Source organism: Pavona decussata, unplaced genomic scaffold (assembly GCF_977016875.1).
Source record: "Pavona decussata unplaced genomic scaffold, jaPavDecu1.1 SCAFFOLD_64, whole genome shotgun sequence".
In the NCBI taxonomy this organism is placed as follows: Eukaryota; Metazoa; Cnidaria; class Anthozoa; order Scleractinia; family Agariciidae; genus Pavona; species Pavona decussata.
The window spans coordinates 6227349-6251781 of record NW_028145484.1 but is presented as its reverse complement, the minus strand read 5'-3'; the positions used below and the strand labels follow the sequence as shown (position 1 = coordinate 6251781).

Below are 24433 nucleotides of genomic sequence, written 5' to 3'. Positions count from 1 at the left end.
TTTTCTACATACAACACTATGACAAACATTTTGGTGAGAACCTAAAAAACACTTACCTGAACTCATACTTGAGTGGTAAATCCTCATCATACCAACCTTGACAGGAAATTGTGAACTCAGTTGTGACTGCATACCCCATCTCAGGGGTTACAGAGCAGCCACCCGTGTGATCTGGGGATGGAGGCGAGTTGGTCTTAAACATAATCTCACTTTCCTCCACTGTGTCACCATCCAGGTACAGAGATGCCCTCAGCTTGTACACCGAGTCATCTTCCAACGAATTGTCCCAATCATTTAATTTGCCTGTAATAAATTATAATAAAAAAAGCTATACACACGATATTTTTTGTGTATATAGCTCATTAAGCTCAGTTAGTACATGAATGTGTACCTGTTTACCTTGCTCCCAGTTATCGAACCGATTCTTGCTACGTACATCATCCGAACATAAAGCCTTCTCTTGGCATTATGCTAATATTTGATCTAAAACTCGTGAAATACTCTTCCGTCAAGTTCGTGAAACTACTCAGAATAAGGTGCGCGATTACACTGAGAAGGTTCTGAATCCTAGACACAAACCAAAAATAAGTAATTAAATGCCCATAAAACCTGCCTTTAAAGACCAGAGTTGGACTGTCCAAGTCTGTGAGTATCCTATTTTCCAAGTCGTTTACTTGAAACCACGTTTCGTTAACAGGCCCCACAGCGAGCCTGTACAGGGTCCAATTATAGCGCTGAGCAGCTCTGCAGGAGAGACCAATGCAAGTGGACTCTATAGCCATCTTCTTATTACCAGTTACTTTGTCACCGCAGTTGATTTTGCATCTGTTGACAAGAAATGCACACAATCATTTTGCTTTGATCATTTACTCCTTCCATTGTTATTATCATCATGATTATGATTCATTATGATGATGATGATGATGATGATTATGATTATGATTATGATTATGATTATGATTATGATTATACCCAGTTTAGACCAAAATAATAGAAAACTTGACCTCCTTTCATAACAACCAAACAGAAGTGACCAGAAGTTAGTTCATTAATTGATATTGGTTACCACAGACAAGTAACGTTCTAAATCCTATCATATTTACATAAATACTTGCTTATGGCTATCAAACGTAGAAAATTTTTTCTCACTTGTCTCACCTTATAGAAAAAGCAATGGACGAGTCCACTTTCAGTGTATGATTAGCAGCAGAAGTTTGGTTTTCTTTCTCAACAATCAGCTTAAACACATACGTGTTTTTGGAGACCATCCTGTTTATTTCAATCTCCAGAATAGGCTCCGTTGTGTTCATCCTTCCGACACCATATCCAAAGCATCCTCCAAGAACCTTCTCCCTTCCGAGCGGAGTGTCGATCGGAAGTGCCTGTAAGTTCGAGAAATCTTCGTCTTCTCTTCGGCACAGCCATGTAAAGACCATCCCTTGGTCCTTTGCGGCGGGATCGTGAGGGTCATAAGAGTCTGTCGCATCTAGTACAACATTTCCTGTTCCCTTCACCACCTTGTGAACACCACGTATCGTAGCAACAAGATCAGGTAACACAACCTGGAGAAAGCCATAATCGTAACCGATGGCCCCCTCCTCTTTTGTCATCTCCGCGATCAGTCGTATGAAATACAAACCAACAGAGAGCGTCTTTGGTTTAATCGTGAGGTTGAGGGAAGCAACAGCTAGGGTCTGACTCATTGTGAACGCCCCGTTTAAATCTTCTACTTCATTACTTTCCCAGGTGAGCAGCATTGACTTGGAAGTGTTGCAACGGGGTGTGACCTCTCCAACGACAACAAACATATCAACTGTTGTTATCTTTGTAGCGTTGGTGTACGTTTTGTTGAGGTGAATGTGCACATCAGGAGGGCGACATTGATGATCCACTGTAAAAAAGGAAAACTGATTTAACTTTTTGGGAATAAAAAATACATAGAAAACAACTACTTTAGTAGGTTTATATTTCGATATATGTTTACAATTGCAATTTAGAATTGCAACTTTCATTCACACAACAGAAAAATACTACTCGATAGTGTTTGGAATTATGGCCACACAGAATTTCATCCACAGACTTGAATAACAACATAACAACAAGGCACTCGTAGGTCTTGCTTTACAGCACCATACAGCAAAGTATTGCTTAGTAGCTATCATTTGAATGGTCACACTTCAGGATTTTATCCACAGACTCAAAAGTTTTGAACAACCTTGTAGAGGATATCAAAAAGCTCTACAGGAAAGTACCACTCAGTAGCTTTCATTTGCACAGTCACACTTTAAGATTTCATCCACAGACTCAAAAATTTAGAACAGCCTTGTACAGCATAATAAACATAGTGTGAATATTGTTGATCGTGACTCAAAGCTGTACGCTTCACTTATTTTTGAGGCACAGGCAAGGGTCTTTTGAAGCATTAATCTCATCCGTTGGATGGCTGCAAAGCCTCAATACTTACAAGAGTATTGCAGTTTGATGAAGTGTTGGTCAAACAAACCCACTTTACTTTGTACGTAACTTGTGAGAGCAGCAGTGATGTCGTGAACACTCGCTTCAATGCAGTAAATCTTAACTTCTGCAGACAATTTGGCTTCAGCTCCTTGCGTCTGGGGACTAAAGACGTACGTGGATTAAGGATTTTGAAGGGGCAAAAATAGAGTCGTGTTCACTTATTCTAAGGGAAAGGGGTAAGAAATACTGGACAGCGAATGGAACAAAAACTTTTTCTGGCGCTGAGGTTTTGACCGAGAAATTAGAGTAGTGGGCTCTGAAACAAATTGGGCTAAAAAATAGAATCATCCACCCTCTACCCTCACTGCAAGCCCCCTTTCCATACTCTCCAAATTGTGCAAAACAGCTCCTATTGCCTTTGGACGCATCGTTTGGTATCACTGCAGGTCATCGTGCTTTAATGGTCGTCTTTGATTGCATCTGCTTAAGAAAATGCTTACAAGCGAAATACCCAATTTGTGAACCGAAATGGCAGGGAACTATATATTGATTTGTAAGAAATGACTTAGGCCAATTCGAGAATCAGCAATTAGCCAAATCGGAAAACAACGTACGAAATGGACCAATTGGAGCCCACTAGAAAACAACTGTTTGACAATAAAATAGTTCACGAGAATTTGTGAGCCATTAGCAGCATATAGCGATTGTATATAGATGAAAAATCTCGTGTTATCGAGTTTTAAATTTCTTACTCGGACAGTCTTTCGGTACGTGAACCTTATGAAGGAGATGATGACAAGTCAAAGAGATCGTCTGCAAGGGAAACTCTAAATTTCTGTTGGTATAACTAACGTTGTCACTCATTGAGCCTGTAACCGCGAATTTATATTGAATCCCCTTGAAGGGGAGAGAGACTTTGGAGGGATTGGGGCAACATTAAAGCTAAATGACTGGATTACTAATAAACGAACATACATGAACCGTAGCAGCTTTGCTGATAGGAATCCAGGGGTGGTTTCCAGAGCAAATGTACTCTGAAATGAAATTGAAATAAAACAATATAGAAGCAACGATCTTTAATTTTTGCGCGAGCGGAGATGTAACGCAAAAAATACTATCCTCCAGTTTGGTATCAACTTAACAGTACAACGATATTTCTCCGAGGAAATGGCCTGTTCCCAGAGGAAAACAGTCACACAACAACGAGGCTATTGAACAGACCATGCCCAAGGATAAAAATCCGTCAAAGATACTTTTAAAGCCAAATAAAGGTCATTGTGTTTGCCATCCGTTTATCCTTGAATCGCACGTAGGATGTTGACTGGATGCTATTTTTTTTCTGTTTTAATTTCCGCGATCACTTTCCACAACTACGTAGTAAATAGACCCTCTTGTCTGCACCAGTCGCAAAACGCCCTCCCATCTTGAACGTTTTAATTGTGTTTCATGGCCTTGAAACGACTTTAGCTGAAAACCTGGAGATAACAAAAGTTTGAGGAATATCACATAATTTGTCTTCGTTTTAGTTGGGACAAATTGCATCACGTGACGCCATTTGACCAATGGGTGGCGAGCGAAAGTATTGGAAGGCCAATAAAAAGTCAAGTAATTTGCTTAATGTTTATGTAAATTCTCATATACTACGTAAAATAGGAATTAACATTCATGACAATTTGCTCACATACACTTCAAATCTAGGCCTGCGTCCTCCTTATATTTCCCGAATTTCCTCGCCCTTCCCATCATTTCACACGCTCTTACCACATAGGTGACGTCTTCAGCCACATCCTGGTACTCCGGGCTCTCGCTATCCAGATAAGTTGTTGTGCAAGTATATTCTGCTAACATGAGCCAGACCACAAAATAATAACCTACCAAACAAAACAAAACCATGATTGTTAAGGCAAACTACAATCAATCTCTACCAGTCGTTTCATAAAATATTTATCTATTTTATGATAAAGTTACATGAATTATCGTTTTAAAACAGCACCCAATGAACATACACCTTACAGCTTTCATTTTTCACATTGCACTACAAGATTCTTCATTATAGCGCGATTTTTCCAATTGCTACTGAAATAGTCTCCCTGCCACCCCACTTACAGTCAAAAGAATTCTTTTGCCTTTCCTGTTTACTAGGGAATAATCTAGTTGCACCCGATGGGAAAAAGGTTTGTGAAGGTCATTTGTTTCCCGCACTTTAACAAAATGTTTCGTTGGTCAGCTCTAAAACGAAGTCACTATACCTGTTGGGTCGGAATTTTGAAACGGGTTCTTTTCCTAACAAACTAGGAGGTAGGGTAACTACGATTACCCTACCTCCTTGTAAAGAAGCCCATAAATTCACCAATCATAATCAACACGTTTTGTTTTGGAACGTCTTTTCTCAGCTAAGACAGCTGGGAGTTGGAAAAAAGAGCATCCATCATTCATGTCTGATCTTAACAAAATGTTATAATGTTAAAAAATGTTATCATATTTTCCGCCAATTATGACGTCATTTACTTTGAATGCAAGGAACATTTTACTGTTTTAATGGCTGCAACTAACCAAAGCATTTGCCATACATTGCTTCATTTAATTTGCATGCGTTACATACTACGCTGTAATTACATACGCCACTTATCCTGCCTCAATGCATTACTTACTGATAATATTACCCTACTGACAGACAGAACTTATTACACTACTATATCATCATAAAACAGAGAACGAAAAAAAACGCACACAAAAGGAGACGGTAGGAGCTGCGGAAAGATGAAAACGGAGTTACAGACTAAGATACTTGGGATTGCAATCAAAATTGCCAAGGAGCAACAAAGAAGTAAATAGAGAGATTTAGCTTCGCGTTTACGGCTAACACCAAACGGGAAACGTCAAGCCGCTGTTTGTTCTAAAATGCATAAACTTGTGTTCCTCGTACTCACTTCTCTCTTTTTCGTACTTGCTCGATAGCTGTCGGCGACTGGGTGGAGATAAGCTTCAACCGAAAAAGCTTCATTGTTTTTCATCAAAGAGAAAATTTCAGCCTGGCGTTTGCCGTTTGCCGTAAACGCCATGCTAAATCTCTCTAATATTAAAAAAACACGAAAATTTGAATCATTCTTAGCAGCTGGGCACAGAACCTTATGTAAAAACAGTGCGAAATGTACATGTTATTCGCATTTAATTAAGTGTCGTAACTGACCACAGATGTTGCCCATCCCAAATATGGTTTGTAAATTTAAACGCAACGTTGTCCTTTTGATTTGAATACATGTATAAAGAAATAATTAACGGTGGCTATGCATACAGGAAAATACAATGAGAAAATAAAGTGGTCGCTGCGGTTTACATTAGCATCAGTATCATGTGGTGAATTAGTCATGCTATCGTACCAGTCATTGCAAGGCTACTCTGAATAAAGCTAATTAAGGATTGCAACTTGTGGGGGTAATGAGGTTAATAGTGTATCAAACTGAAAAGAAATTACAACAGTGGAGGGAAAAGGAAACCTTTTTAAAAAGATTTCCCACATTTTTGGAAGAATGTATCTAATGGTTTCACCTCGATGTCATAAATCGATTTAAGATAGTTAAGATATCACAGAAACCCTTTTGGTTGACGTCCAGTTTCCTTTATTCTGCAAATCCATATCAAATGTCATTATTTCATGATTTATACGGAATTTTCTGGCTTAAAAGCCCTGTTAAAAAATCGCGGTAAACCCATATTCCACAATTTAGGAAAACAAGGACCTACACATGCAAAGTTCAATGTCAAGTATTGCCCAAGAAAAAATCCTTAGCAAAACTTACCTAAACAAAAACAATATGAAAGTGATGTCGACGGCTGAGGAGATAGACGTGTTTGTACTTTTTCTTGTGGTGCCAGCTTGGAGCGAAATATTGTTGTTGTTTTTTTTTAGTATTGCCAGTCGTCTGGATAAACAAAATTCTCTAATTTTCATTCCACAGAATCCAATTTCCACTTACCATGAATGAACGTTCCTTTGAAGATAAAAACCCTGATAATACACTTTCTTTCATTATACTTGATTGCTCATAAGACTAAAACAAACTGAAAAAAAATTCATTGATTTGACTCGAAATTTACTGAGTGGCATATAGAAATATATAGAAATATGTACAAAAATGACCCTGTTTTTATAGTCCCTTCTTCGCAACTTTTGTTACCTCCTTAAAGAGTAACTCGTATACAGTAAAACGTATACTACAAAATAGACCATGAAAGCGAACTAAAAACTTCAACAAGATAAAGTACTTTACGATGTTCTTCTCCAATCAATCGCATAACAAAATCCAGGCCTCCCCTAAATATACCCACCTGGTTCACAACCGAATAATTCCATCCTGAGTGCGAAGTTGTTATGCCTAAATGTTTCCATGATCATAATCGAAGATGCGACTGTGGGCAAAGGGACCTCATTTCGATGAATAGAACTGCCATCTTTGTTCCCCGTAAAAAACTGTAAATGCAGAAAAAAGGGTTTAATGTAGGGTTTTACGTAGCAAAGGAAGATTTCTATGAGCCTAAACTTGCCAAACTCAAATTTAAAGAAATGTGATGGCCTGTTTTTAAGAATGGCGATTAAATGAGAAAGCTGTAAAAATGTTCATTTATTTGCTCCTTAGCCTGATTTACATATACCCATACCACCTTTCAGTCTAACGTAAAAGGATTTTAACAAGTTGTTCTGAATAAGTCTTTCACATCAACAAAATGGAAGAAAACATATTTTCACGTCTTTTAAAATGGCGAGTGAAAAATACTATTTGTAAGGATAATTGACATTTACTTTTTAGTGTCGTTTTTCCAAAAATTATTTGCTGAGTAAACCGAGATTAACCTTGAAGAGCCTGGTAAAGATAACAATATAACAAGAATAATCTGCTTGCAGAAAAAACCACAATTGACAAAGTCTTAATGTGTGTGCGGTAAATTGCCCTGTTTGGTGGTAAATGTTCGACATGTAAACACTTACCAAACCGTTGTTCTGTTTATGTTAACTGGATATCGGTGATTTTGCTAAAATTCAATTAATTTAGGTAAAACAAAATTATTATTTAACTTTATCTAAAGCTATTAGTTGAAATGATTTAGTGAGAAATTCAAGCGTGTAAAAAGTTCGCCGTCAAGTCACGGCACGAGATAAGCCAGTTGATTTGCGTCCTGCATCACAGACAGAAATACCTTTTTTACCTTTATTGTGGTTATCTTAAAACTCAAAACATAAGTTTCCACAAAACCAAATGCTCCAGAAAAGCTAATTTCAGCTTCAAAAACGGCATCACTGGAATTTAAGATTCACCAAGGGTTTATCTCAATTTGAAATCTCAAGAACAAGATTGGCGGTAAATTTGAAGTTTGTCGAGATATTTCAACTCTTTTCAATGCGAAAAATACATTTGCATATTGTTGACGTTGAAACGCCTGGAAGTAAATCAATTTGAGGTAAAAGCAATTAAACCACATCCAAACAACCTAGACGAAACAAGGCAAAATTTCTTTGCCACACAACATTCACTGTGTTACTCTATTGAAGTCCTAGGACACAAAAAAGGCGCGCTTTTAATAAACGCGTCAAAAGGCGTTTTACTATACCTTTTGGATTTGAAAGTAATTACATGTGGTCTTTTTCTAACATTTGCTTCTGAAGCGGAATAAAAAGCGGGATATCCCTTTGAGGTACATTAAATATTAACGTCGATGTGTGGCTGTTGGATTTCCATTGTGTAAGGATGTAAAACAGCATTAAGTTCAACGTGTTTTAAAGTTTCTAATCAAAAATAGTACCATCTTGACTCAGATTTCAAACTAAAATTTTTAATCGCCACAATTATCTGGTGGAACGGAAGGTACAATGTTGTCCTGTTCGTAGATGGAAGTACCAACGGTTGTTAGATTGAATGATTTCATAATAAAACGAAAATCTTATGCAAATCCTTTAATTTCAGGCGGAACAAATGTGCTATAATTTGATTTACGACGAAGCGGATTTCGCCAACCAGATATTTAAAGGGCATTATCTTTAGGACTAAATTAGCTGTTGGTATGCAGGAGAAAATATATCATAAACACGAGCAACAAGGCATTAAATTAATATAGCCTTTCAGACGTATAACATAGTCGGCAAAGCAGTGGATAAACAAGCTGAAATCAGTATACGGTGTATCACCAGCCGACACAGCAATAACAATTCAACTGACAAAGGTACCGCGGTTCAAGAAATATTTAATAATCTAGATTGGAATAGTAAATTGAGTGGCGGAAGCATTTCACCCCGACAGTGTAGTACACTGTATTCAGTTCATGTCTTTTTAACAAGAAAGCTGCGTTATCTACTTGGCTTTGTTCAACCTACCTTAAGATCACCTTTCAGATCTTTGAAATATTGGTAATCGGCCCCGTTGGAATACATGATCATATACTGCGAGACCCACTCTTCGATACTATCATCGCCATATCCCTGCGTAGCAATTGCCGTTATGACCATCTTCTTTCCCAACTCCACTTTTATCCATCCACCGACCTGATTCGGATCAGCTCGAAAACCTGGTGGCCAAGTGGTTAAATTCAGCCTTGCCCGGTGCGATCCATACGTGGAGAAGTCGTTGTCATAAGCCGAAGAGACTGTGATCTGCTCGTTCCGGATTTCTCCACTCGCCATTCCGAGAGGTCTGCGACAATTAGCTGTAAATAACAAACAATCAAAAATGATAAGGAAGTCACTATTAAGCCTCTGAAGACTAATTTAGCACGATAGTTTTTTTTAACCTGTTATCTTTGCCAAGGAAGAGCGAGCGTCGACAAGCTCTTTCTGCCTACATTCCCTGACGACAATGCACCAAATCACTGCCCCTACGATAATTCTCATTTTGTCGCAATAAAATAAAACACATTGCTGGATTGCAGTCTGTTAAAAGACGGCACGGAGGACAAACACGACATCCTTAACCTATTAAGCATTTTGTCAAATGTGTGGTTTCCCAGCTTTGCAGCCCACGCAAGACTACACTAGCATTGCAGCTATCACCTTAAGTAATTTGCATGGATTTACTTGTCACGTGTCACGAGTGCACATCCAAGGATCTACGATTTAAAGAAACAGCTGTCGCTATCAAGGGCTGTGGGAGAGCATGCGCAGTTAAGCCCTTTTATTTCCAAACTTAAATCATGAGTTCTTTAATGTGTGTTTTTTCTTTGTAGCTACGATAAATGTAGGAAAAAGAGAAAAATATGTACGGGGTGAAACTAAAACTTTTACGGCGTGTTTGTCGGTGGTAATCAATGTTGGTTTTGTCCTGAGGGAATTGGCTCTAAAATTGTTATCCTTAATTGATTTCATTTACGTTCCTTTTTTCTTTCTTTTTTCCTTCTTCTTAGGATAGTTCATTAATAAATAGGATATGAAAGAGCCATAATCAACAGAATATAGATATAGCGGACCACTTCAGTTTGAATGAATGAAGCTTTCACTTTTCCTGCCAAGGATAAATACAGGCATTAACAAACCACAAAGTGTTACCAAAGAAATTTTAAGTCTAAACAACGCAATTGTTGTCAAAGCATTTATAAATTAGAAATATCTGCAATGAGAGTGCCAGGCAGGTTGATAAGAACCGCAGACAAAACGAAACTGCTGGAAACAAAGAAATGCTGTAAATCAAATATATTTCATTGTTACGCGGGGTAAGGGTTTGAAGGGAGAGAGGGGGGAAAGTTAACACTGCACTATTTGGCCCTGAAGGGCATTTGCAGTTGGAGATTGTTTGTCCTTACACTATCTTATTCCTTTTTATTTTATTTCTTTTCGTTCTGAATGTAGAAACAACTGAACAGAAATTAAAACTGTGTAACCTCGATTTTTTTTCTTTAATCGTTTCGCTACAAGCAATTTTAATTCTCGCAACCAAGCAAAGTATAAATAGGAAACAAAATTTAATGTATGTTTGACAATAGTAATAAGGTGTATTTTACAGGGACTTATGACTTGAACAGAAGAACCCTCGTGGAATTAATTTAAATAATAAAACTAAATACACAACAACAACAAAAAAAACTGTAAAAGATGTCCAAGGTTGATGTTATTATCCAAAGACTGAACGACAAAATGGGGCATTCTGTTTTAATAACGAGAGCGGGAATATCAAAGTCTGGTCTTGGTTTATCTTAAACACAGATAGATTTTGTAGGGTCAGGGACCCCTCCCTACCCAATTGTTCGTCAAATACATCCCCCCCCCCCCTCCTCCACTTCAATCAAACTACAAAGTAAAAACCACCATCCGAATTAATCCCACGTCGGTTTTTTTCTTTTTCTTTTTTTTTTTTTTTGAAAAGTCATCAGGCCCGGGTTAGTCAGAATAGACCGATAATTTCCATCGATTAATCCTTGTTAGTGACCAGAACCCTTAATTTTGAAAAGCGTTATCCACTTCACAGGGATTACACCATGCACTGGATAACTGAGCTGTCTGCTCCTTGAAGAAGCGCACTTCGAGCCATAGTGCCTGCTAATTGTTTAATAAAAGCGTTATTTTTTTTTCAGTTCTGAAGTGATCCTGGTGCCGCTTATCAGTCTTCTATTTGCCCTTACAGCTTACACATTCTTTTCTGGCGTTCACTAAAATGTGAAAATCTTACTACAAACGTACTTCTAGCTAGAAATAAAACAAAATCTCCACACTGTATCATTCCAATATATCAAAACAGGTAAATCAGTAGCAATCAACAGCTTGAAAATTATAACAAACTTCTTTAAATTTACCGTGGGAACAATTTCATCTAGAATTTTCCGTTTTCTTGTTTTAGAAGTAGTCGCTGGGACAAGGACCCTGTAGGGTTTCCACGAAAGGGACTTACTGTCACCGGTAGGGAAAGTCCGATTTGATTTACTTGCTTGACTTTTCTCGTATTTTTTTAATCGACTATACAGCAAAGCTTGAATACATAGATAAAAACAAGCAAGACTACTGACATACCGACACATAACATAACATGTATCTAGAATTTTAAATCTGCTTGACTGCATTGAAGCATCGTTGAACTGGGTCACCAAGAAAAGGAATCAAAATTAACACAGAGCAAAAACAACACATGTCCGCGAATAAGCGTGAATTGTTGTAAAAGTAAAATAGTTAACAAATGTTTCTATGGAACGTTTTCCGACATTTTCAGAGGATTTCACTGACTGGAATAATTTAAAGCAAAGAAAACTAAAGTGCATTTTAAAATGTGCTGTGATGCTTTCCGTGTATAAATAAACATTTCACGGTCTTAAGTGTCAACAGTAACACAGGGAGTGCCATTTGATCATATTTACATGTTTATTTGCGCAGTAGAAATGTTAAATATTAAATGTCTAATTGTAATTTGTACTTATTTTTCAAAGACATATTACTCGAATGACAAGCCTCTGAAGTAAATATGAAGATGAAAAGCATATTTACGTAGCTTTAAATTTTAATGCGCTTTGTTTTAGAACACTCTAGAGAAATAAACCGATTACATAAATAAAGAAAATTGCGGCTTTGTATCAAAGTTTAACGTGAGACAAAAAATAAATAGCCCACGCGACTAATTCACCATCGATAACAATTAGGAAATGTGCTGTCGTCGACTGACGATATTTCGTCGAGTTTAACAAAAGCATGTCGACAAGAATGAGCCGTCACATCCACCTTAAGCTAAGGCTTAGCTATAAACTCAAAGAAAATGGTAGTTAATTATTTGGACTTTCGCTCCTTCTGAGAAAAGCAAACAATTCGTTATCGGGACAATCCGTCCTTTCCCCGAGTCTCTTTATTTCCTTTATTTTTGTTTTTCTCGACGTTACTATTGCTGCTAAACGTCATTCAATGAACTTGACACAAAATAAAAAAAGGAACTTTCCATTTCCCAGTGCTGGCCGGCATAACGTAAGGGAGATGCACCGCCCAACGCCAATTTGAAGGACTGGGTGCAAAAGTCCAGTCATTCAGAATTATTTAAAATGGTGCATGCTCTTTTCACAATGTGTAGTAGTTGTAGAAGAAGCCCTTCAACCTAAAATAGGCCAAAAAAAAAAAAAAAACCCTGAAGTCTGAAATCAATTGTACTTCAATCCGGCATAGTTTAACGAAGAAACACATTACAATTTTATTAAGATCGACCAAATGCAATTAAAAACGAAGGCTTCTAATTTAAAACCGGCATAAAGTATCGCCTAAGTATCGCCCATGCAGGTGGTGTTAGTCTTCTTCTTTTGATATATTTTTACTTCTCTCATTTTTCCTATGTTATCATTTTTCTATCTCATTTTAAAGTCAACATTTGCAGTTTTTGTCAGCAGAACAATACCTTCGGTAGTGAACTGTTGTCGCCTAAGGTCATACCATTATCGTACCATACGCAGTTTCCACGGTTTCACCCTATTACAGTAATTTACTCCCCAGAGCTCGAACTCAATCAACTCGAACAGTTTTTTATTTACCTCGAAAAGACCAAACGGCTCGAATAAAATAAGTATATAAACTTTTCGTTTTATTTGAACCGACTCTAAAGTGAATGTCCCAGAGATCGAAACGTCGCTTGAATTTAACGCCGCTGTTTATTACAACAGAAATTAGCACTCAGCATCACAACTGTTATTATTATTTTTCGCACCTCTGTTGACTTAAGAGCGCTTTTGTTTATTTAAATAACTGCTGGGCTGTGTACGTAACGAGAACGTATGTTATTCGATGTTATTCAGTTTGGCTGACCTCTTTATCAACGGTCTATAGGTTATCTGATACTGACCGCCGTGCTCACTGTCTGTTTCTCTCTCTCTGGCACTAAATAAAATATATTTCTTATCAACGAGAAAATTCACATTAAAGAACCTTACCTTATTAAGAGAAAACAATTTAAAAGAAAAAAACACTAGATATTAATGGACGGTAAAGAACAGTTTTACAATCATCCCTTTCGTGAGGATTAAGTAAAAAAAAAAAAAGAAATATAAGAGATGTTGAAGATACAAGATTAGATGGTCACGTTTACCACTCGCGCGTTTCCGCTTGGTGAGCAGGAGTTTCTTTCCCGGCTGAGCAATTTAAACTAATACAAAGAGACGAATGAAATGAATAATACATTCAATGGCATAAAAAAAGACCGAGAGTTTTCTATGAGAAAAAGTGAACAAAATATTCAAATTGCCTTCAGTCATAAATTCTACGACAACAGAAAACTTTCAGTTTTTGTTTCATAATTGTTTGTGTTTAAATTGTATACATGATATACTAGCAAACGTAAACGATACTTGGTAATCACAGTGACCGACATAAACTTGTTAATAAAAAGCGCCTGACGTTTGCGGTAAAACGCGCGACAGGGAACTCGGTAAACATAACAATTTATCGACCAATATGTTTGGTACCGTCGGAAGAATCCCACGAAGGAATAAAATCTGCCAGAAAAGCTATATCCATGGTAATTCTTTCATTCTCGCATGAAATGGATTATAGAAGACAGAGTACATTGACAAATATAACAATAGCCTTATTTGACCTGAGTGATCTTTGAGTTTTTTCAAATGACGAAACTGGCAAGAAGTTAACCGAATGAGAGATGTTCACATTGTACTGTTCATTGAATTAGAAGTGCAAATAGTGAAATGTTCAAATACCTTGGTCACTGGTCTGGCTGAAGTAGTGGCAATGAGCCGGAATAAAGAAGATCACTATAAGCCACATCTCGACAGGAATCGATGAGTTACTTAGCAAGCATGTACAGCAAAATTTCACCAGAAAACCAGCTGTGAAGAACCTTTGTTAAACGTTCGGGGAAATTCTCTACCGGTGCCAGCTTGTTACTAGTAATGTGAATATTTGGTCATTTGAACACAAGTGCCTCTAGTACCACTGAGCAAAACCTTATCTATTCACAAATTACGAAGATAGAATTTATCTATTGCTCAAAAGAAGCATATTAATGAGTACACGTGACGTAAATTTTCACTCTAAACGTCCCTAACACCAAAAGGCGCGTGCGCAAAATGATAAATGAATGAAAAAAACGATGGGTATTTAATTTTCCAGTGAGTTCTATGTGTTAAAGTTAATTTTAAATTCTTACAATCTACAATGTTCTATTTGTTTCAAAATGCCCTTTTCAATAGCTGGAAATGTAAACACACATGCATGAAAAACCACAGCACCGTTCATTTCGGCGAAAGTAACAAAGAAATGCCAAGAAAAAAATATAAATGGCATGCATGTTTTCCCTTGACTGTTCATTGTAAATCAAACAACACGACACTAACTTTGCAGTTGACAGTTGAAAGCAAAAGAAATCCAACTTTATAATTAATGGCTCAATAAAACGCAATAACACTATTTCAGCTGCCTACGAGAAGTCTGATTTCATTTTTAAAAAAAACGCAAAACGTGCGGCGAAAATGTCTGGCTTATGCGCTCTAAATTTAACTTTAGAGGATAAATTACTCAACGCATCAAAATTTGTTGAAACGTTGAGCGACAATGAAACCTGCGTGATTTCTCCAAACGCAATTTCAACCAATTTGAAGTTGTTTATTTTTCCACCAATCAGGTTGCAGGAATATTACAAATATATATTTTTTTGTGTGTGCGTGTAATTCCGGTGATCATGAAAAAAAGTTGATATTTTTCCTAACAAAATGTTGCCCTTCAGCGTTGCCCAGCTCGTCCGAATTCGTCGAACAAGTATGATTACAGTCGGAATGATTTTAAAGTCGATATCTAAGCGACTTTTCGTATAAAACTACAGATAGAAAAAAAGGCATGTTTTACACCTGCTGTCTTACTTTTCGGCGTCTTAAAATCAACGACAGCAGACCATCGCCTTGGATAACAGAATTAAGTCAAAGCTGGGACATTTTGTAGAACTAGATGTGCAAATTTACATAGAGCATTAGGATCTCCGTAATTAGTTCGGCTAAAAGCACAAGCATTTGGAATGAATAAAAATTGAAAAAACAACGATCTCTATAAAAACGGGAATATAAAGCTATGCGAATCAAATACCGATCCATACAACTCACAAGCCTGCAGGTTATTCTAGGTTCCAAAATAGTAGAAACAGGAAGTAAAATGCAAACTCGTGACAATCAGGCTTCCTAAATCTTATGTTCCTTTTTCTTTTGCGCACTGTATAAAACATGCTATTAACTTGCCGATTATAAAAGTATACTAGAGCAAAAATCATCATGAAATCTGTTGAAGTATTTTACATAACCAAAACCCTCATGAAAGCAAGAGATCACTGCGTCATGCGGGCTAAAAGGAATACTTAACATCAAGGCACAAAATAACGTCCCCGCGGGTAGTATTACACAAGAAGTAAATAACAAGAACAAAGATCCTCACATCACGTTTAATCGCACGGACATCCGTTACGTACACTTAACTACAACTGGCAATCACTAGTCCAGATCGGAGTGGACGTTGACACTTAACCGCCCCTGTATCAAGGCCAAGGTAAGACAAAATGTTTCCTCCTTCGCACTGTAGAAAGCTCACAAAGACTCAGATTAAATCTCAGGAAAATTCCACGTGCGGAGATGGCACTGGCATTTTGAATTTGGAGGGTTTTTGGAGACCAACTATCAAGGTTTCATAGTGAATTAATCATTTCACAGAGGTTCATGACCGTCGCATCTGGAAACTGATTGAACTCATTCTAATGTCGCAATTTATCCCCGACCCCTCCCCCCCTAGCAAGGATTTCGAGTATACTCCACCAGCACCTGCTGCCAGTACGTTTGGTTGTTGTTACTGTCCTTACACAATGACGTCTTTTTGAAAGCTTAAAAGCTTTTTTGACGTTTTGTGACATTTTGACGAGGACTAGAGCTCAATGGTTTTAAAACGGAGGTAAGCTAATACTTTGATGCATCTCACTTACATTTGAATATGTATAACAAAGAAGTGTACCCGATTGTTTATCACAAAACCCCTGTTCTTCAAACAAACGTTAACCGAGAACACTATATGATCGAAGGACAAATATTTGATGATCGTTTACTCAAAAAACACGGCCATGATGGAGATTTGTATTGTCCCAGGTTTGCTTGTTTTTATGTTGTCGTCGTTGTTGTTGTTTTTGTTGTTGATGTTGTTTTTTTTCGGGAGCCCGCAAAAGTGCAGTCCAAGCTAACTGTCGACAGCTTTGAACAAAGATAGCAATTGTAACCATTATATTTTTGAATTCTAATAAAACATAGCGGTGATAATGCGTAATTATTTATGTCGACGTCCACTTGCTCAAGCAACATTCACGGGAAGAACTCAGTTTTGCTTGCCTGACTTCAGAACACATATTCATTTGGCATGCTTCGGTGCAAAGAGATAGATAATAACATAATTGAAACGAACTCAAACAAGTGAGTTAGTACTGGAAGGCCATTCATTGCGGTTACATACGCAGCTTCGAAAAGAAAGCCTGAAAACATCCAGGAATGAACGGGATTCGAAACCATGACTTGTGTGATACCTGAGCACTACTCTACCAACTGAGCTATCAAGCTCATTGGGAGTGATCAGTATTTTGCGGTTGAGTTCGTAATATCCCCATAGAAGATAAATAAATGAAATACATGAAGTACGATAAATGTCATCCGCAGACGACCGATTTCATACACCAAAGACATGACGGTTTTGCAAAACTGAACTTAGCGAAAAAATAAAATACAGGCTTAACCAGGATTCGAGCCCAAGACCCTGCCTAAACTACTAAGGTGCCTACATAATTGCGATGGATTCCTGTAATAAATCGTTCATCCGCAATTCACATGTATGATATTTTCATATATTTCCATTCCATGTAATAAATCGTTCATTCGCAATTCACATGTATGATATTTTCATATATTCCCATTCCATTTAACAAATGAACTATAAAAAACAATAGGGTTATACGCGTTTGACTCAGATATGAAAAACATTATTATTATACATAATAATTTAAAGTAAAAGTCAACAAAAAGTCGACCAAACCTTTTGGGTTAATACTGTGCTGCAAAGTCCTTTCTGCGAACAGGACAACGAAACAAGCCAAAGCAAAATCTGCCATTATGAAAAATTGCAATGTTCTGCAACTCAGTTCTATCTAATAGAAGAGTAAATCTGGAAGTCTTTCAGTCAGCAAAAATACATTTACGCCTCCGCCATCAAATATATACTTATGCTAATCACGCATGGTAAACATTGGAGGTGTTAAACCATTTGCATTAGTTAAATCAAATGCAGTGGACACGTGTACGGATGAAGACTTGACCGGTCTATTTCTCTAAAACATGAATCTTATAAAGTTTAAGTTGAAGAAAGTGGAGTAGTGAATGTGTGAGGCATAAAACTCACATCATGCTTCTATCCTGATATCAAAGGATACATTTACAGAAAGCTGGCTAAGCGCGAAATGGGGCGAATAGTTAGATTTTCTAATAATTCCATCTGCTACAATTGAAGTTCTAGCAGGTCTTATTAGCAGTTTCAAGAGGCCCCTTTTGGGCGAACACACTTAAACACTATTAAAACCGCTTCTTTATGGACACGTTTTCTTGGGAACTAATACACGCGAACCGAAAACGCAATAACAAACAAAAAAAAACCGCCCGATAATTACCGGCAGATATATTTGTTGGCATTCAACAATTTTCTGCAAGCCGAGCAGTGATGAATAGTCATGGGTAGATGACAGCAAATTTGATTCAACATGGAGATTTATGGTTCATTTATAAAATAAAATAACTGTACCATTACCGGTGCGCACCATGACAACTGTTTCCTAAGAGTGACCAATCAATGGTAAACCAAGTGCACATTAAGGATCTGTTCAATTGCCCTTATTCTACAATAACAATACTGATAACGATCTCATAAAATCCGAAATTTAGAGCCCCTGTAACACGAAAATTTGAATTTGGAGCATAAATCTAGAAATGTTATAAAACAACGTAATTCCGGTTATAACTCTTTTTCCAGTAATAAGGAAAATCCAACACTCTCGGGCCATCTTTTAAAAAGGTGGCCAGTCGACGACTTTAGTTTGTTTTATCAATTTCGAATCGCAAACAGATGACTTTCCTGAAGACAATGGCAATGCAATCAGAAATCGCGTGCTTTTAAAGGTTTTGGGTAATGTTTTGAACACGCACAACATAATAGCGACACTTTTCTTGATTTTTTCCCTTGAAAGCAAAAATATCAGTGCTCAACAATTTCAGCATAACTGGACAGTTTTTTCCACCTATCCGACAAACCTGCAGTTGACCTAAGAGACATTTCCACTAAAAAAGCGTGTAGAACGTGTAATAATATCTTTCCAGTTACGTTAAATATTAATGTTAAAATCTTATCGTTACACTTAACAACAGGAAGCATCAGTTTATGTCAATTGTATTAGATTTATCCTCCACACATTTCCATTCTACAAATGAGATATGTTCCTATCGCAATGGTGGCAATCTCCCAGTCATTCAAGGACCCATGTCACGTACTTTTACAGCTACCAAAAATCAGCTAAATTAAAGGCCGTGAAATCAAAATAAAACGCAAAATAATGGCCAGTTTTGTTCAAAACAAAAAATATACGCTACCAAACCTCTCAAATTATAAAGAATTGTCTTTGGCTAAACAAGCGTTTTGTAGGTTGAAAAAAGTGGTTCTCCGTCTATTTCTCGGAATAAACACTAAAATTTGATTGTGTTTGTTTTTCCTTTCAGAGAATCACTTGATATTTTCTTCGAAATATATATGCATATATCTATCTTTGGCTACTGGCGGCTAGGATGGAACCGAATTGAAACTTTAAACAAGAAGTCCCTTGGATTTCAAAGACGATACCTTATGCTCCGTCCAAAATCATGCATAATTCTACAACCACTTGCCATCACCTTTATTGAAGCACCCTCAGTAAACACGGCTCGTAATTTTTATTGGTGATAAATGTTTTGAGCCTGACACAAAAAATAGATAACACAAAGATTTCAAGCAATACCGTACGTCCTATGATTCAACCTTTGAATTCTCTCTTCACCTTGATATCATTAATCTTCTGTAATAAAAGACATGCGCATTATATCATTGCATTATCTCTGCATTTACGTCACCGCTCATGCTTGATTAACTAGTGATATTAGAAGGAGATCTTAGAGGCTTTCACTATCAGCTTATAGGGGCGATCGTTAGACTCTATTAGCAAATTTGTCAAAACTCCATCTCGCCATCTCCCCCCCCCCCCCCCCTTATAAAAAAATCGAGCTGCCGCAAATTATAATATATCATGAAATATTATACTCGACGTTGTAAAACTTATTATTGTTATTACTATTATCATCTTTCAAGATGGCTCTCACTCTTGTAAAGTTATGTAACGTCTACTTTGAAGTTCAAATTACGAAACCAGTAATATAAGAAATACGATGTTACTGCAAAATACGACACAAAAAGATACGTTTTATTTCTATTCAGGTATTAACTACAGCAGCTAGTTTTTCCCTGAAAACTTTATTGCAAAGCAATCAATTTTTCTTTTACCACCCGCCTCGATTTACTTTTTTCTATCCGTGGGTGGCAACACGATCTGCTTCTAGCAATAACGTGGAAATCGAAATTAAAAGCTAAATTGTATTTTATCATTTTTCTCGCGTTTTGAAATTAAATTGCGATAAGGAATTAATGAAAACTTTAAAGAAAAAAAAACAACAGTCAAATGAATTCTTTTAGAGACACAGGCTCCGTTTGTTTTATCTTGCAACAGCATGACGTACTTACTACAACAAGTATTCAATTGTTTGCCTACAACTGTAAAATATTGATTGCAATATGCGGCAATGATCGCAGAGTCAGGAGAGATTCCTCAAAAGATTTTGGGTTGTCTTTCAAAACATGAGGTATTACAGATAAACTCAATATTATCCAAAGAAAATTAGTCGACTCGAAACGTGATCGCTATTCAAAACCATATCAAAATACTCTGTTATTTCATATTCCCATCAAACCAGCTCAGCATGCAACTTTCACATAGAAATTAGGTTTTACGCATGAGCAATTTGATATAATATTTGTTTTTACTGCATAAACTACAAATCAAAAGTAAACGTAACATTAATGGAGCCCATCTACCAATAAATGTGTTCTTAAAAAATGTCTCAGCATCGTGAAGTTGTTTCTTTTCTTATAATGTCATAATTGGTTCTTGACACTTTAAAACTGAGTTTATAAAGCCTTAAAGCGAAAACGAAGCAGTTCCTTACCGTCTAAGAATTACTTTATTGTTGAGCAATTTATCCGCATTTTATTGCGTCAAAGTGAGAGCTGTCCCAGATAAATCTACCAGAATTTAAAACACAATTACAAAATGCCGCTTGTTGGCAAGCAACCAAACAAAATAAAGAGAAATTGCTTGAAAAATTTGCCCCAAAGTGTAGTGTTTCATAATGATTTTCAGAGCGAAAATTCATTGTACGATACTGATGAAAGCAACAATGTAATAGGTATTAATTTTCCTGTCTTTAAGCATTAATAAGATTTGATACAGTTTTAACGTATTGTTTGTTTTCTAGAGCTCGACCTGTTGTGGCCAAAACTGTCACCAGAAGCGAAAGGTTTAAACGTTCTTACAAGGCAACATCAAGTTGTTACTCTTAGACGAGAATATATCGTTATCTGGTCATTCGGATGGGCGACATACAGGGAAAGTTCACTGGACGAATTTAGCTGTCTTTAACTACAGTAAACATATGCATGTGATTGTATAAGAGAAGAAAATATCTGAAAAATCGATGAAAACTGAAACAAGTAAAAGTGGAGCAAACCTTCAACAGAAGGGTTGTGTTGCAAACTCCTTTTCACGAGGGAGAAAACAAAGCACGCAAGAACAAAATGCATTGCTATGTCATCTTGTATACCCAGCAATACGTCTTGTTTCCTCGGAGATGTTCTTTCGGAAGGTCTATGAAGCTACAGTGTCGCCTTAAGGATGATCGAATTCTGTTGATTTTAGTGGGCTGACAAGTATATAGCTCCCCGGAGAGAGAGAGCTCGCGACTTTAAGCAACTTTTCCGTGTGTGTTCATATTATATCTATACCTGTAGATATTTATGCTAATCCCAAGTTGCCGTGCTGCGTTGGAGGCAAACAAATCAATGGGCTAATTTTAATAACACGACACCAGCAATCTTTTATCATTGGCTTTTATATTGTAAATCAAATCGTTTTGGTCATAACAGAGCACTTAAAGCCGACAATCCTGTCAATGAAAAAATTGTACCAAACACAAAAAAGCTCCCTAATTTAATCTTTCTGAGTTCATTCAAATCCTTCCTTTCTGTAAATAATGTGATGGCGAAACTCCGTCTCGCTATGGTATAGTTAACCCTCGTGGGAGAAAAGTTAAATTTTAATGACAATTTTCAAGAAATGATTGTCAAGACAAAACAGTTTTTTTCTCCAGTGAACCGTTTAAATTTCAACAGTTCAGTTCCAGAATGTTCCCATGTGAAAACACGTTCAAGGTTTTTCAGCATGTACCACTGTATTTTTTATGACAATTACGTCAGGGCTCTTTTCTTATGCATTTTGCGCTAATTAAGTTTATGATTCTTAAAGAAATTGAGATTGATATCATTGGCGTGGAAGAAAGAACACAAGTTGTTTATATTTGCGGAGCGACCCCGGGTAATTGTAAGCGTTATTTTTACACAGATGTAGCGGTAATTGGCAATAATTTACTTCCGAAAAAGTTCGGAATCCCTAAAGATTTATCTTCAGGCTCTAAAAAATTATTCAACTTTTTTTACAGGAAAATAAAAACCGTCTCTCCATGAATCTGACATGAAACTAATTATCTCATTCCTTCATATTAGGCCTTCTTTTGAAGTCTTAAACATGGTCTAAAAAATGTAACAATATTTACAGCAATTTAACCGTCCCCCGGTGTGTGTTAGACAAAAAAAAGAATTTCAAATTTGTCCAAACAGTTGTACTCCTACGATGCAGAGGGTTGTAATAAACACACAAGCAATAACAGATTAGATAACAGTGTCTATACAATGAAGAGGTAAAGCCGGTGTAATTATATTAGCCAGGCAGTTTGTGAAAGGATTTCGCCACCATTGTCAGTAACTAAGGAACGATTTTTAAATCTAAAAGTTGATACCTATGATTATTAAAACTAACTGCTCGTTAGAACAAATGCCGGAATGGCAGAAAACGTGACGTGGAAAAACTAACGACAATGCAAGCTACGTATCAGTTGCAGCCAGAGAAATTAATAACATAAGCAAGCTTGTTCTCCAACTAGCCAAAGATTCACTGAAAACAGATCATAGTATCAATTCTAAAATTAATCTAAATTTAAAAATGATATTCAAATGATAAAGACTTTTCAAACGTGGGAGGCAAGACCCGATGGCGCCATTCTTAAACACTTGGACAATACAAAATCTACTTTAAAAGAAAATATAAAAATGAACACAGAAAAGGTTAGGCACGAAATAAAGTATTACTGAAAATCAATGACGAATCTTTGAGTACATGTATTCAAAACCTTATGTTTTATATATTTTGTTTGGAAGAAATTTGCTTCACGGCATGGGGCTTTCATATTGACTACAAAGTCTACAACTCTTAAAACCACGATCAGACGAGGTGTTCTAAAAAAAACTATCAAAGTGAATAATTAATCGAGATTTTTTTTTGCACAAAAATGCTAGCTAAGCTCTGAATGGTCAGTCTGATACAAATATAATATTTTCTTGTAGAAACAATAGACTGGCCCCATGCTAACTATTACGTTCCCAAAAAGGCAAAAGTGTCCCCTTTGAGACCAATAAAACATATTCTCAGTTCCAATTTAGCTTTAAAGCATTAAACGACAATTACCAGTAAAGGTGCATAGAAAGTGCTATGATCTGCTGTTATAAAATGTTCGCCAGAGATAATTTTGATTATCATCAAAGAAGTCGTTCTCATATAAGTCAGTTTATTAAGAAACCGGCAGTGATCTGTCCTTACAATAATATTGCTACCGCAATAATCAATAATGAAGAAAGGATTAAAAAATAAATAATTATGTACCAACAGAAGCACATTTCTTGACTCCTAATTATGTTCCGTGGATGAAATCCTACGGATTGACAATTTAAACTCAAGCTTGGGCGGTTCTGTTCGTTATTATTGACCTAATTTGAATACCAGTATTCTGCAAACTAAAGTTTTCGATAATTTTCCCTTTTTCAATTCTGCTGTCTAAACTATGAATCATCAAACGGATCACTCCAATTGTAAACAATATTGTTCCACTTTATTGCAGGAAAATTATTCTTTGAGAAGTCAGTTAAAAAAACTCAGCCAGCAAAAAATTATCCACTGCATTATTTAAAACGCTGAGAAATTTGAACTAAAAGTAGTTTCAAATATTCAAACTCTGGGATACTTTCTAAGTTGTTTTGTCCTCTTTTCTTTAAAAAACGTTTTAATTTCTGTCGTTAAACCTGCCCTAGTTTGATCATCTATATCAAAAAACATAACCGCCAGGGGTCTTTGAACATGAACAGCTTTTCCAAATTACTTCAAACTGCGTTCAAAAATTTAAAGAAAACCATCAACGGCGTTTTGAGCTTCTATGGGTACGTTCCCACGATTGTGTTAAAAAATCGAGATGTTTAGATCACAGAACGCGACTTTGATTTATTTCAAGTATGATCGTCGAATTTTAAATTCATACCTGTTACGTGACTCCTTGACAGACTGCGCCAATTGTAAACTACTACCTTGGTCATGAAAGTTTGTCGATGACAAAAAGCCAATGTGTGAAGCAAGATATTCATAGAAAAAAACTTTTAACAATTTAGTTTACCTGACAACAAAATAGTTTTTCTTTTCAAAAGGAAAACTACTATACTTGTCGATAACAAACGCGGCAGCTCGGTTTTCTAAGTCTGTGAGAGAGCTAATGACAACTATGC

The 24433-nt window shown here is 36.7% G+C and overlaps 1 protein-coding gene across 5 annotated transcripts in view; it reads right to left on the bottom strand.

The window, feature by feature from the left end:
• LOC146478783 (polycystin-1-like protein 2) overlaps positions 1 to 24433 on the bottom strand; it is a 79507-nt gene that overhangs the window by 16873 nt on the left and 38201 nt on the right. For 2 of the 5 annotated variants that reach the window (XM_085112393.1, XM_085112394.1), the window contains 8 exons: positions 8825 to 9153; positions 6787 to 6928; positions 4219 to 4328; positions 3433 to 3491; positions 2465 to 2619; positions 1159 to 1891; positions 614 to 825; positions 57 to 303 (listed from right to left, as the gene is read on the bottom strand). In XM_085112393.1, coding sequence (XP_084968519.1) covers positions 57 to 303; positions 614 to 825; positions 1159 to 1891; positions 2465 to 2619; positions 3433 to 3491; positions 4219 to 4328; positions 6787 to 6928; positions 8825 to 9130 — 1964 coding nt within the window. In that variant the 5' untranslated portion in view covers positions 9131 to 9153. Of the gene's footprint in view, positions 1 to 56; positions 304 to 613; positions 826 to 1158; positions 1892 to 2464; positions 2620 to 3432; positions 3492 to 4218; positions 4329 to 6786; positions 6929 to 8824; positions 9154 to 9237; positions 9377 to 14109; positions 14385 to 21279; positions 21539 to 24433 lie in introns of those variants that run through there. The other 3 variants (XM_085112391.1, XM_085112392.1, XM_085112390.1) reach the window with 3 other exon arrangements.